General features: G+C 59.4%; 5 protein-coding genes across 5 annotated transcripts; 1 reads left to right on the top strand and 4 right to left on the bottom strand.

Annotated features, from left to right (window-relative positions):
- Positions 1–259: 259 nt before the first annotated feature.
- Positions 260–2,226, bottom strand: SPRG_03738 (hypothetical protein; the record flags this gene model as incomplete). Its single annotated transcript, XM_012342308.1, has 2 exons — positions 260–2,122; positions 2,206–2,226. 2 exons carry the CDS (start codon positions 2,224–2,226, stop codon positions 260–262), a joined length of 1,884 nt encoding a protein of 627 aa, XP_012197698.1.
- Positions 2,227–2,650: 424 nt separating this feature from the next.
- Positions 2,651–4,825, bottom strand: SPRG_03737 (hypothetical protein; the record flags this gene model as incomplete). The annotated part of the gene is made up of 2 exons (XM_012342307.1): positions 3,251–4,825; positions 2,651–3,227 (listed from the first exon to the last, which is right to left on the bottom strand). The coding sequence occupies exons 1-2, from the start codon at positions 4,780–4,782 to the stop codon at positions 2,651–2,653; spliced, it is 2,109 nt and encodes a 702-aa protein (XP_012197697.1). The 5' UTR covers positions 4,783–4,825.
- A 440-nt stretch (positions 4,826–5,265) lies between these two features.
- SPRG_03736 (hypothetical protein) lies at positions 5,266–8,000 on the top strand. Its single transcript, XM_012342306.1, has 3 exons — positions 5,266–5,409; positions 5,460–5,704; positions 5,752–8,000. Exons 1-3 carry the CDS (start codon positions 5,286–5,288, stop codon positions 7,939–7,941), a joined length of 2,559 nt encoding a protein of 852 aa, XP_012197696.1. The 5' UTR covers positions 5,266–5,285; the 3' UTR covers positions 7,942–8,000.
- A 1,031-nt stretch (positions 8,001–9,031) lies between these two features.
- Positions 9,032–10,639, bottom strand: SPRG_03735 (STE/STE20/FRAY protein kinase; the record flags this gene model as incomplete). The annotated part of the gene is made up of 11 exons (XM_012342305.1): positions 9,032–9,203; positions 9,253–9,384; positions 9,431–9,510; positions 9,558–9,608; positions 9,659–9,808; positions 9,856–9,967; positions 10,025–10,101; positions 10,150–10,258; positions 10,306–10,364; positions 10,412–10,519; positions 10,565–10,639. 11 exons carry the CDS (start codon positions 10,637–10,639, stop codon positions 9,032–9,034), a joined length of 1,125 nt encoding a protein of 374 aa, XP_012197695.1.
- A 504-nt stretch (positions 10,640–11,143) lies between these two features.
- SPRG_03734 (hypothetical protein) lies at positions 11,144–12,776 on the bottom strand (the record flags this gene model as incomplete). The annotated part of the gene is made up of 11 exons (XM_012342304.1): positions 11,144–11,218; positions 11,274–11,396; positions 11,440–11,508; positions 11,563–11,648; positions 11,696–11,789; positions 11,832–11,892; positions 11,943–11,998; positions 12,047–12,106; positions 12,158–12,310; positions 12,420–12,597; positions 12,643–12,776. 11 exons carry the CDS (start codon positions 12,774–12,776, stop codon positions 11,144–11,146), a joined length of 1,089 nt encoding a protein of 362 aa, XP_012197694.1.
- Positions 12,777–13,512: the final 736 nt, after the last annotated feature.

The raw sequence follows: 13,512 nt of genomic DNA, 5'->3' as shown, positions 1-13,512 counted from the left end.
GGCACGGCGAGCGCATGTCACGTCCACGACCAACGCGCGGTGCAGCGACGGGGCAGCGGCGTAGCCAACGCCGTGTATCGCGGGAAGCGCGGACCGAGGTCGTCACTGCCAATCCATCTTGTAAGAGGATGGCCACGTCGGGCCAGCCTCGGCTACGAGCTCGCCGCATTGGAATGGTATTGCACCCATGACGACCCGAGTAGCTTGCAGAACACGACAAGTCAGACAGGCATTCTCGATCAAATTGCATGAGCAGTTGCTATTCCAAGAACGTGGGCGCCGTCGCGCTGCGCAGTGCGTGGATCTCGTCGACTGGAAAGTACCCAAGCAGGTAGTCGTTGGGTTCGCACGAGACGAGCGCGCAGTCGGGCGTCTCGGCGCACGTTGCATTGTCGCGCAAGAAGCAGTACGTGCTGTTATACGCGCCGATCACGTAGAGCGCGCTGCCATAGACCGACGCATTGGTCGGAAAGGCCGACACGTTCGAGAGGTCGACGTTCATTTCCCAGAGAGCAGGGAGCGTGAACGCGGCGTCTGGGATCGTCTGACTCAGTGGGTTGCTGGCGAGCTGGAGGTAGTTGAGGCTCGGGAGCGAGAGGTTCTCGGGTACCGACGGGATGTTGTTGCTGAAGAGCGAGAGTTCGTTCAGCAGAGGCAGACTCGTGAGCTGGTACGGGAACGCGTCCAGAAGGCCGTACTCGATGTAGAGCACGGTGAGCGTCGTGAGCAGATCTGGGTGCAGCGAGATCTGGTGCAAATTTGTACCAGAAATCTCGAGGTCGATGAACGTCGACGGCGCGTTCGTGAAGAGCCCGAGCGGCAAGTCGGTCATGTTGGTGCTCACGATCATCGCGTACGAGAAGCGCGTCAACGGCGCAATGCTAGCACTCTCGTCCCACGTGACGAGCGTCGAATTGAAGATCTCGAGGCCAATGAGATTCGTAAACGCCTGCAGTGACGGTGGCATGACCAGCCGCGGGCAGTGCGAGATGATGAGAAAGACGAGCGACCGGACTTCAAGACTGTCCCTTGGCGGCAGTGTGAGTGTGTCGTTGACACCGTCGCAGGTCGTCTCAAGCACGGTGCATGCACACTTGCCCGTGAGCCAGGGGTAGGTTTGCGCGAGACACCCGCGCATGCACGGCGGATGCGCCCACGCCGTGTAGTTGAAGACGATCATGCCAAGCGCCCAGAGGACGCTGGCGACGTAGCCGGCGAGGACGGCGCGGTTGAAGACGCGCATGAGCGTCATGTAGCACTTGGTCGGGAGCGCTCCGCTGGCGACCGACGACGAGACGCGGCGTGTGGACGGCGGCAGGTCCAAGCTGCGCAGAAAGTCTGCCATGGCCGTCATGAGAAAGATGTGCGTGATGGCCGTGAGAACCAAGTCGAGCGTCGAGGTCACGAGGATGCTTTGGCACACCGAGACGCCAATCGGGTAGAATGTATCGCCGTACGCGAGCGTGGCCGCGTCGGGCCGCGTAAAGTAGTCGAAATACGGCGACAGGATCCACGTGGGGAGCAGGATGTTGGCCGCGTAGTTGATCGCGATTGTCGCAACCAGTGTATATTGGCGGCGCGCCTGCTTGGGCATGTGCGCAAACCGCCAAAGGCCCGGGACGACGACGCCGTAGGCAAAGAGGAGGCACGAGAAGACGGCGTTGATCGAGCTCACGCCGACAAGCGCGCTTGTCGAGTACGCGCGGTAGGTTTGGGAAGCGGCGACGACCACGTGCTTGGTCGCGAGCTTGTACTCGTAGTGCGGGCCGTCGACGCGGAATAGACGGCGCACCTCGCGCAGCGCCGCGAGCCATCGCACGCAGGGATTCGAGGACGGCGGCGGCGTCTCGATCGTGTACTGCTTGCACGGCGCGTGTCGTTTGACGCTGCGCAACAGCAAGCGCACAATGTAGAGTGCGTGGAGCGACGCGAGGCTTGCAAAGACAGCGACCGACGCACTCACGGGCTGGAAGAGCCGCAGGACTGTCGCGTAGTCGTAGCCGCCGGCCGTCTGCGTCAGGTACCAGTGACCGTAGCCCATGAGCGCGAGGTACCCCGCACCCGAGACGTGCATGCAGAAAATGACGACCCGGAAGAAGCGCTTGGGCAGCGCATGCGCGGTCTTGATCGGTGGACTGTCGCCGCGCGTCGTTGCGTCGGTCTTGATAGGGGGTGCGAGACGGCATCGGGCGTCGCCGTGACCACCACCTTGTTCCACTTGACCATCTTGCGCGAGACGTTGTACTGTGACAACCATGGACTATTCTTGTCGCGCTGAAAATACCAAATTAAACCAGCATCTCCATCGCGCCCATCTCAGGCAAACCGATGGACTGGACAAGGCCGCTCGGTCGCCGAAGCGTTCAGCGTGTAGCCATGACGTAGGCACAAGACCAAGGTCCTGCCGCGTTGCATGGTATACACATACATACGAAGAAGAGTTTCCACTCAAGCGGACTCTACTGGCCACCACGGTGGCGAGGTGGCGACGCACAGTCCGTTGATAAGTCAAGTCGTACGACATGCTCTGATGCTAGTCGACAACTTTATATCTTTAGTAGGTAGAGTTTTAGGCTGTGAAACGATTTCAATTCAATCCATCATTCAATCAATCGATCGATCGATCGATCAATGCTAGTCGACGTCACCGCTATTCCATTTCGTCGTCAAACAACAGGTTGTACGTCGCTGCGCGCTGGGCAACAATCTGGGCAAAGGGAAAGTAGCCGTCCACGTAATCTCCAACGTCACAGACGACGATACTGTCGTCCGATGCATTCTCGCTCATCAGTAGACAGTAGGGCGTGCCACTCATGGCCAACACGCCGAGGCTCGGGCCAAACGACGTCGGCGGCGGCAGCGTCGTCACGTTCGTCGCCTCCAAAGACACTTCCCCCAAGGACGATTGGCTGACGACCGCGTCGGGCAGGTGACCAAGCGTCGGGTTGCCCGAGACGCCGAGGTACATCAAGGCTGGATAGGACACATTGTCTGGAATCGAAGTGAGCCTATTGTGCATGAGCGAGAAGCCGCTCATGCTCGCGTGCGCCACAAGCTCCATCGGATACTCGCTAAAGGCGCAGTGTTCAAGATACACGACCGAGAGCGTCTCCAAGTGGCTCACTGCGAGCCCGAGGTCGCGGAGGTTGGAGTGCGACACCTCCAAGTCGATAAAGGAACTCGACGGCGCCGTGAGGAGCCCGAGTGGTAGCGTCGTCATGTTGGTGCTCACAATCATCGCATCGAAAACCGCTGGAAGTGCGTCACGGTCACATCCTCTGGCCACGTTGTCAGCGTCGAGTTGTAGATAAGGAGCCCGACGAGGTTCACAATGCTCGATACTTTGGCTGGAATCTTGAGCTGCGGGCAGTGCGAGATGATCAAAAACACCACGGACGTCGGACTCACAACGGCAAAGTCGAGGTCCAGCGCATGCGACGCCGGGTCGCACGTCGCCTCGAGGGCCAAGCACGCGCACGTACGGGTAAACCAGGGCCGTGTCTGCGCGAGGCAGCTTCGCGGGCAGTCGACCTCGTACCACGGTACAAAGTTGAGTCCAAGGATTGCGAGGCCCCAAACGATTGTGAGCAGGTACCCAGCGAGGATGCTGTACCCCACACAGAGCGTCATGCGCGACGAATGCTTGCGCGTCGACTTGCGGAAGATCGCGGTCGTGACATCGAACGGGACAATGGCGGTCGCTGGACGCTTGAAGAAGCCCATTTTGTGACCGGGCACGAGCCGCCTTTTGGCGCTATAACGCACCGAGAGGAGGCGGCGGCGGACGACATTGAGGGCTTCGCGAAGGTTTGCTTCGTCCGCGACGAGCTCGGTCGCAGTGAGCCGCCGCCGACTGCAAAAGCACGCCACAAAGTCGTAAAGCGCTGAGAAGAGGAAGAGCTGGGTAAAGAGCATGAGCCCGTAGTCCAGCAGCGATGTGATGAGGACGGTTTGGCAGATCGCGATGCCAACCGGGTAGTACGTGTCTTGGTACTGCAGCGCGAGCGCGTCCGGCCGCGTGAAAAAGTCGGCGTATGGCGCGAGGACCCACGTCGGCAGTAGAATGTTCATACCAAAGTTCAATACCACGTGCACGAGGCTCGTCCAGAGCCGCCGACTCGCTTTCGACGTGCGCTGCGTCGAGATCCACAGCAGCGGCAGACAGAGTCCGTAGAGGCACAAGATGACGGAGACCGTCGTGTTGATAGCTGGGTCGCCGACGAGGAGCGCGGTCCGGTACGCGCGGTACGTATTCGTGCTCGACACCAAGAGGTGCCGAAAGGCCACCTTGACTTCAAAGTACGGTCCGTGGACACCGACGAGCCGGAGGTGCCGCCACCCCAACCGCACGACATGATGCAACCCCGTCTCCGAGTTGCGCGAGGTGGAGCTCTTGCTCGAGGGTGCAACGCGGCGCGATGGCTTGAGCGCTCGGAGCAGCATGTGGAGCAGGCGAAGGCCGTGGAGACTCGCGAGCGCGCCAAAGGTCGCGACCGTCGTGAGCACGGGGCGGTAGAGGTGCAGCACCGTCACATAGTCGTAGCCGAGCGACGGATGCGTCAGGTAGAGGTGGGCATACGCCATGCCACCTAGAAAGGCGCCCGCCATCGCATGCATGAGCGCCGCGGCCACCCAGAGCACGCGCATCGTTGGCTTGCGCCGGTCGAGGCTGCGCGTGAGGTTCTGGAAGGACGAGACGCGCTGCGCCTGCCAGAGCGGCCCCACGACATCACTTGTGTCTGTCATGTTGTATGAGCGATTGTTGCTACTCATCGGTGACATCTCGGCCTTGAAATAGACGTCCAGGATAACTGACGCGCACGGGCTGACGCACGAGACGAGGTCGACGTGCTTACCCGCCGCCTTTCCACCGCACGCGAATCTAACGCATGCGGCGGCGTCGTCCTGCATGGACAGCTTGCGTCTACGAGCGCAGAGTGCCATGGCCGAACGACCTCACGCCAGATTGCACCTGCGCCGGCACAGTGGTGCAGCACGCTACATGCGGATGGCGATGCAATGTCGCAGCCAGCGCAGCTCATGCCAACCCGTACAGACAATGCTAGCAACAAAGGCCCATGGCCGCAGCTTGGAGCTGACGATGGCGGCGCTGCTGCTCGGAAGAGCCAGGCCGCCGATCAGATGGCACGTAGAGAAGCCAGTGGCCGTGTCCCAGCGAGTATAAAATGCCAGAGGTTCTTCCAGCGTCTGACAGTGCCGACGGCTGTTGGACACTGCTGGGGTATACAAAGTGCGAGTCGAAGGCGTGCAACCTGCGAGAGTTGATGCTTGCCGCCGCCATCAAGCGGCACGTACTTTGCAAGACCCGAGCGGCGATGAACAACCAGCTCGAGACACAGAACCTCGAGGAGCTCGACGAGTTCGACTACGACCCCGACTTCTTCAACGGCAATCTCATGACGTGGCGGCCTAATAGGCTCATGCAGATTCGTCTGTAGGCATCTTCCCCAAGCAGGACACGAGCACATCGACGATCCACGTGCCGCGACCACCGACGTACCCCGAGTCGCCGTCACTCGCAGGCTACACGTCTGAAGAAAGCGACTACTCAGCGACGACGACAACGACCTCGGACGCCGGTCGCTGGAGCCCGTCCTCGACCGCATCCTCGACCACGAGCAGCAACCCGGCGAGCCAGCGGCCGCACCAGACCATGAACGACGGCATGATGACCAACGGCAAGGTAGACCCGGCACGACACCTGCAATAAAGGCTAAGATCTGAGTGCAGACATCGCTGTACCGCGGCGTGACGCGCACGAGCAAGACCGCGTGGGGCGCCAAGTACTCGTCGAAGCGCATCATCAACACGTGCCGGACACAGGAAGAGGCCGCGCGCGCCTACGACGCGTACCTCAAGGAGAACGTGCCGGAGAAGTACGTCAAGTACGCCAACTTTTGCCCGAGCTGCGACCAGTACACCAACTCGCTCGGGCTTGCGTGGACGAAGAAGGCGTGCAAGTGCAATGACGTGGCGCCGCGGCTCGTCGTGCCCGTGAGCTACGAGATCAAGGACGAGACGGATGGCGAGGCTGACCCGAGCAACCAAGCCCTTGAAGACTTCATGACGGACGATGACTTTACCTTTGCTGAGCGCCACGAGCCCAAGCAACCCATTGCCACGATGGGCCGCGTTCCGTACCTCTCCATGTCGTCGTTCGAGGTCCAGCAACACATGGAGGACGACGAGTCGATCGCGATCAAGGAAGAGGCCGAGCCCGTCCCGATCTACCACATGTCGTCGTCATCGCTGCCCGACGACGACGTGCTCTCGACGCTGCTCAATGCGACCGCCAACGCCGCCGGCAAGACGCTCTCGCCCATGCATTTGGACAACCCGCAGCTCTTTGAGACGCTGTCGCATTCGCTCGAGGCGCGCGACTCGCTCTCCCGGCTGCTGCATGCGAGCTCGTCGTTTGAGCTCCTCGATACGTTCCAGAACGGCGGCGGGCAGCTCTCGGAGTTTGACCCGCAGGTCAGCGTCGTGCTTGAGACGGTCTTTCTGCGCAAGTACTTTCGCAACGACCGGAAGAACCTCCAGTGCTTTCCGTACTGCCGCGAGCACGGCAACTACTACGAAGCCAAGATGCACGGCCTCGAACACGCGGGCAAGGGCGTGTGCCGCGCGCCGGTCAAGGTCCGCGTGTCGCACCCGACGCCGCCCACGCACCTCCTCGTGCTGGCGCGCTGCCAGACCGTTGCCAAGCCCGTCGATGTGGACGCGCCGCTGTCCCTCTCGAGCGCCGGTGTCCATGCGCTCCAGCAGTCGTGGACGCTCGGCGCGACGAGCGACATGACGCAGGCGACGACCCATGTCTATTTTCTGCCCGAAGTCTGGAAGTTTGATGCGGAGCTGCCCAAGAAGCGCCGCGTCGACGACAACGACAGCGACGACCTCAACTATGTCGTGCAGATTGTGGTCTACACGTCCTCGGACGGCGTGGCCTTTGAACGGTCGGCGGCGGTCACTTCGAATCGGTTCGACATTCAAAGCACGCGGACCTTGCTGCGGCAAAAGCAAAAGAAGGACGACGAAGACGTCTTGTACTTGCTCGGCGTGCCCGAGAAGAAGAAGCAGCGCATCAACGTGGCCAAGTTTGAGCGCCAAGTGTCGAGCATCGTGCTGGAGACGCCGGTCGACCTCAACAAGATCAAGTGGGCCGAGGCCGGCGAGTCGTTCGAGGACCTCAACGACGACGACTTTAACGACGAAGACGAAGCGGCGATGGACCACACGCCCGAGAAGGACAATGTCGTTGTCCCTGTCGCGCCGACGTCGACCACGGTGCTCTCGGCCTCGTCCTCATCATCGTCCAGCAGCAGCAACAACAACGGAGTGCTGCCGCCCGTGACGTACACGCGTCTGGCGTCGCCCAAGACGGCGCCCGTGGCTGCGTCGGCCGTCCCGCGCGATCTCCCGCCTCACTTGGTTGCGGACAAGGCCCCGGTAGCCGACGACGAGGCGTGGAAAGCGCAGTTCGCGCCGGTTCTCCTGGCCTACGGCGCTATCAACATCCCCGTGAGCCTCGCGTTCCTCGTGGTGCACATCCTCCTCTTGCCCGTGTCGCTTGTCGCGCTCCAGAGCGCGCTCCAGCTCGCGGATGGCGTGGCTGACATGGACTTGTATTTTGCCAACTCGCTCAGTCCGCGCGAGGCCGGCCATGCGCTTTTGGACCGCATCGAGTCGCGGGCCGGCATGGCGCGCCGCCACGTGTACTTTATCTTGCTGAAGACGCCGCTGAACCTTCTCGGGTTTGTCTGCTGCCTCGTCCTCAACGTGCTTGCGCTCGTGTTGATCGTGGTGCCGCCGATCTCGCGCGTCTGCCGACGCGGTGCGAATGCGTCTGGTATGCTCGCGGTGAACGCGTCCAAGTCCAACTGCGGACAAGACCGGCTGCGGCAGCCCGAGCGGGCGGTCTAGTCGCGAAACAGTGTCTTCTTTATATATTAACACAGAGATTGAGTTTATTTTCCAAGCCGGCTTGACACTCTTCCTTACTGTACTCTCTCATTGTCCCACGCGTTTGTTGCTTGATAGATGTCGACCTGTCATTTCTCGATCCCGCCGCTTAGACACCTTGAGGTGTAGAGCGCGTTGCGACCGTGCCCCGCGCATGGCTTGTGCAACAACGTGTGTCAACAAGTCACCGACGTCGCCATGAAGCGGCCAAGAATTTTTGGGAGCATTTTTGGCTCATGTCCTGTCTACCAACATTCCTGGTGCCGGACCATCCGGACACAATATTGGTATCCGGACGTCAACGCGAAACAACCTCTGACAATACATTTTGCACATTGATGTTGAGAGGTATCGTCGCAGCCAATCGTTTGTCTGGATTTCCCAAGAGGTTTCTCATTTGCAAATTAGAGCGTCCGAGAAGAGGCGCCAAGGACCGTAGCAGAAGTTGAAGATCCAACGAAAGTAGAGCAGTCGAGAGACCGTGCTTGTATAGGCGTTACTGTCACTGTCCAAATTACTGTGGAGTGGCAGGGTCAAGCAAGCACAAAACTAAATTTCAGGCATCGCCGATGTCGCCTGCGCACCGTCCTTCATCGATGCGCTCGCGGCGTCGCCCAGAGGACTGTAGAAGTACCAAAAAGGTGCCTGCAGTCGTCTGTCGGGCGGTGCTTACATCCCAATTACATAAGATTATAACAACCACACACGATCAGCCAAGCAGACTCAATTCTAGAGAGAGCCCTTAAACGAAGCTTAATCACCTCAAATTTGCAACACGAATCACTATGTGTCCAACATCTTGTTGCCACTACAGCCCACGACAAAAAACAATGGATTTGTAGCCCGGTAATCGATATCGGTGGAGCTCATGACGCGGCACGCCGATAGGTCTTTACCAAGAACGCCTCGATGCGCCTCTGGAGGTTGACGGGTCTGCGTAAAGCGACGCCGTGTGCGAATGTCGTGAGAGTCTCCCAGAACTTACAACCTTTTTTTCTATCGAGCAAATTCCATGTTTGGTGATAACTTGAAACACTGCCACTTGCACCAACTACTCTTTCCGGTACGTCTCGCCGCTGACCTTGTCAAACTGCGACGCAAAGTCGTCCATGTCGTCGTCCACCGCGCCCTTTGGCTTGTCGTCCTCGTCGTCAAAGACCCACGTCGTGCCCGGCACGTACTTGGCGTCGTCGGCGCTGTCCTTGGAGTAGAGAGGGCCCGACCTACCGCACCCCATCTATATCACAAAAAAGGGGAAGAAGATGTGTGTACCCAGGGAGCGACTGCGTGCTCATCGAGCTCTCGCCAATGTCGTCGACCTTGGAGAGCAACTCGGCGGCCAAAAATTGGCACGTGCCCGCCTTCTTAAAAAAATGGTGCTTCAGCAGCGTCGACGTCGACGGCCTAAAGTCCCCGTGAAGATACGACAAGAGACTTGATACTGTCGTACCGCTTGGCCGGGTCCTTCTGTAAGCAAAGGCGCACCATGTCCTTGAAATGGCGCGAAAACTGATGCCCCGTGCCATCGTCCTACAACAAGAGCGTCAACCCGACGCACCGATCGACGACGGGGGTACGTCATAGGTTCGGAGCGACGGCGGGTCTTCCTGCAGCGTCAGCAACAGCACCTGGTACAGCAAACCATGCATGCGGCGTCGAGCGACAGCGAAGGTTCTACCTTCATGGGCTGGTACCGCGCGTACGGAGCATACCCCTTGGCGAGCTCGAGGGCCGTGATGCCAAACGACCAAATGTCAGCCTTGTAGTCGTAGCCGCGCACTTGCTCCATCACTTCCGGCGCCATCCAGCACGGCGTGCCCACAAACGTCTACGGACCACGTGACAGGCTCGAGCAAGAACACCGGTGTGAAGTACCTGGCGGTTCTTGCGACGATCGCCGCCTTCCATCATCCAGCCCGAGACGCCAAAGTCGGCAATCAAGACGTGGCCGTTGCTGTCCAGCAGAATATTGCCGGCCTTGATGTCACTAGAAGCCACGTGGATGAGGATTTCTTGGCATGGTGGTGCATGCGGCGTCGTCTACCGGTGGATTTGCCCATTTTCATGAAAGTACTGAAGCCCTTGAAGCGTTTCCTTGAGAATGACGGCGAGGAGTTCCTCCTAGCAGCACATGCAATGTCGGTGCTGATTGACTGGCCGACGCGGTACCTTCATGCCTTCGCCGAGCGACTTCTTCTTGAGCTGGTTCATGGCATGCAAACACGAGCCCTTGTTCATGAGCTGCATGACAAGCCACAACTGATCCTTGTGCACAAAGCTATCGCTACATGAGCGCGACGTCGCACTTGCAGGTGGTCGGACTACCTGCAATAGCAGTTGAGGACGTTCGGGTGGTTGGTCATCTTCATCGTCTGGACTTCGGCCTAGCATCATCACGTCGCACCATTGGCCGTGGCCGCTCGTCGCGTACCCGGATATCCTCAAAGCTCGTCGTGATCTTCTCGAGGTCCATGATCTTGATCGCGACAAAGACGTCCTTGGGCTTGCAGTAAGCCTTCATGACCTTGGCGAAGGCGCCCTAGAGCCATGGCCATGAGCTGGCAGCGTGGCAGCGCCGCAGCACCTGGCCGATCTTCTCGATGACGTTGTAGTCGTCGGCCGACGTCGGCCATTCCTCCTTGTGCGCCATTGCCGCCATCTCTTCGTGTGGTCAAATCTGCCAAGCGCGGTCGCGCACGTCACTTGGTTTCAGTATGGGCATCGCCAACTGGCGGACCCTCTACCCCATCGCCACGCAATTCATTTAAAAGGGTCGCACCACCATACAATTATCCAGTGATAAAATAAACAATAAAGTGGGTGTCACCCCGGCCTTTTTCCGGAGCTCATAAATACACGCATCGTATTCATTTCCACAGGTATGCTTTTCCACAGTGTATACGGAAATAGTGTACAATGATGAGTCGTCGATCTCTACGCGTCGTCGCCGTGCGCTTGACGGCCGTCCATGCCCGCAATCTAGTTTGCACATTTGCTTGTTGTTGCTCTCTGGACAACGACGGACTAATGCGCGACTCTGGAGCGCACAGAACGCATGCGATGCAATATAACACTATTTGACGTGTTGGAGCACACCAAGTAGTATGTGAAAGTATGGTTTGGCGGAGCCTTGCAGCTTCCCACGTGGCACCCTGGCAGCCGCTCACGCGAGGATCGGCGGGAAGATGCGCTGGGCGATGGCGCCCTCAATGACGTCGCGGAGCTCGTCGATGGTGAGCTACACAGACAACGACGAGGATGATGAGATTCTTGGTACGAGATGATGCGCGCACCATCGGGTACGCGTACTCGAACCCAATCGCTTCGATCTTGGCGCCGTTGATGTAGAGCTGGTGGTGCGCGAGCAACTCCTTGTCCAAGTACGGCGTCAATGGCGTGTTGGTCACGCCGTGCGTCTACATCAGCATAGAAACTAGCCCGTCGTCGTCGTCGTCGTACGCTGCAGAGGTCCGACCACGGCTTCATGTGTTTGTCGTTGACATCGTCGACGACGTCGCCGAGGCGGAGCTACCATTGTACATAGTAATGTGATACTACGATGGCATGGACGAGACGACGCACGCGCGCGAGGTTCGAGATGAGCTTGCCGATGAAGCCCGTGTCGATGCCAAAGAGCGGGCCGAGAAGCGCATTGAGCTTGCCTTGACCTACGCGCGCCACGTCATCGGCGGTCGATGCATAGTGCGACCCGTACTCGTGTCGTTCTTGTCGGCCAAGTTGTAGACGTTGCCCGCTTCGCCACGCGTCGCCACGTGCCAGAGCGCCCGCGCCACGTCCTTCACATGAACCTACTACGCCTGCGCATCGCCATCGATGGGTGGGTGACGCACCGTGTTGACGCGCAGCTCGTCGTCCCAAAGCAATTTCATCTTTTCTTGGAGCTGGACGTACCTACTCGCTCCATGCACTATTGAGTTGCAACACATGCAAGGATGTCGTACGAGGCAGCGCAGACAATTCGGGGCATAAGGCCCATGACGTCGCCAGGACCGTAGATCTAGACGGCCGGTACTAGGTGCAAGCATGGGCCAGAGCTGTGACGTACGGTCGCCGGGCGCACGAACACCACGTTGAGGCCGGTCATGGCCCGCAACGCATCCTCTGCCTACAGCAAGAACGGGTTCTCCATACAATGCAAGCGGCAAGAGCGACGGACTTGGAGCTTGAACTTGGCTTGGAGCGTCCACGGGTCGAGCGCCGCGTCTTCGGTCGCCGGCGCCTTGGTCTGCGACTTGTACACGAACGCCGTCGAGACCTCGATGAACATCTTGACGTCGAGCTCCTGGGCTTTGGCCGCTACAAGATCGTGCTGCGTCCACAGAGAGTCCGCGGCTCGAGCCCCACGTACCACATTTGATCGAGAGATCTCGGCACTAGCATGCGTGTTTTTAGCGATTGATGCAAGGTTTTTGTCGTACTACCTTGGCGCTGTACACGGCTTCGGGCAGCGAGCACTTGGTTTCGCCGGCGAGGTTGAAGACATAGTCGTACGGCCCCGCCTCGGCCTTGAAGGCCTTCTCGACGTGCGCGTCGCGCGTGAGGTCGGCCTGGACGTACTCGACGACGTCGGACGCAAACGCCGCCTTGTGGCTCGGGCTACGCACAGCGTGAGCGAGAGAGAGACGTGCTAGGAGGTCGCACTTGAAGTACGAGATCTCGGGCATCGACTTGTCAGCGACGCGGATGTAGCTGCAGAGGTCGTGGTCGACGCAGTGCTTGACAAAGTTGCGGCCCACCATGCCGACGCCGCCAAGCACGAGGATACGCGGCTTCATCGTTCCAAAAAGCAAACTGACGTTTCCGTCTAATCGCACCCAACCCAGCGCGCGACCGCCCCATTGCTTACATTTCGCGAGGCCATTGCGACGGCCACTGTCCTTGTATGGCTCGAGGATATCAGATTGAAGCACAACCTGCAGCGCGCGCAGACGACGCCGCCGCGTGTATCCAGCAAGGTTTCGAGTCCTCCACGACATAAGTGTAACGACGTGACTACAGCCTGCACGACAACGACGACGTCGAAGAGTCCTGCCGGAAGGGACGGCCAATGCAAGAACAAGCATACACACTTCAAGAACCCGTCCAAAACACGCGATCAGCGAGTTCAACCTCAGCGTTGCTCACGGGACGTGGTTCGTGCCCATCACGAATGGCGTGATTTTAGCCCATACATCGTGCATTGCATGGACGTCGATGTCAGGTCAGGTCTTGAAGCCGGACGCGGTGGCCTTTCGCTGGCAGCACGCAACCTCGCCTGGGCCGCGTCGACCGAGGCGACCGGGGCAGGAGGAGGAGCAAAGGCTGCTTCTGTCTCTGCATGCTCCGTCGCTCGCGTCTTATTATCCGGTCGATGTAGAAAGTCCCCAGGAAAAATCCGGTAAACAGGCCGCAGGCTGTTACAGTGTCAAAACCCCACACACGACGACGGGATGGCCGAGAGCGCAGGGCCGCCGAAGCGCAAGTCGCGGACGCAGAGCGACTGCTACACGAGCGGCGAGCGCGAGCGCGCGT

Source organism: Saprolegnia parasitica (assembly GCF_000151545.1).
Source record: "Saprolegnia parasitica CBS 223.65 unplaced genomic scaffold supercont2.9, whole genome shotgun sequence".
Lineage (NCBI taxonomy): Eukaryota > Oomycota > Saprolegniomycetes > Saprolegniales > Saprolegniaceae > Saprolegnia > Saprolegnia parasitica.
This window is presented reverse-complemented; position numbering and strand designations above follow the sequence as displayed.

Coding starts and splice junctions, on each gene's coding strand:
- SPRG_03736 (XM_012342306.1), top strand. CDS start 5,286: ATGCTTGCCGCCGCCATCAAGCGGCACGTACTTTGCAAGACCCGAGCG. Junction 5,410..5,459: donor CGACCCCGACTTCTTCAACG/GCAATCTCATGA, acceptor ATTCGTCTGTAG/GCATCTTCCCCAAGCAGGAC. Junction 5,705..5,751: donor GCATGATGACCAACGGCAAG/GTAGACCCGGCA, acceptor ATCTGAGTGCAG/ACATCGCTGTACCGCGGCGT.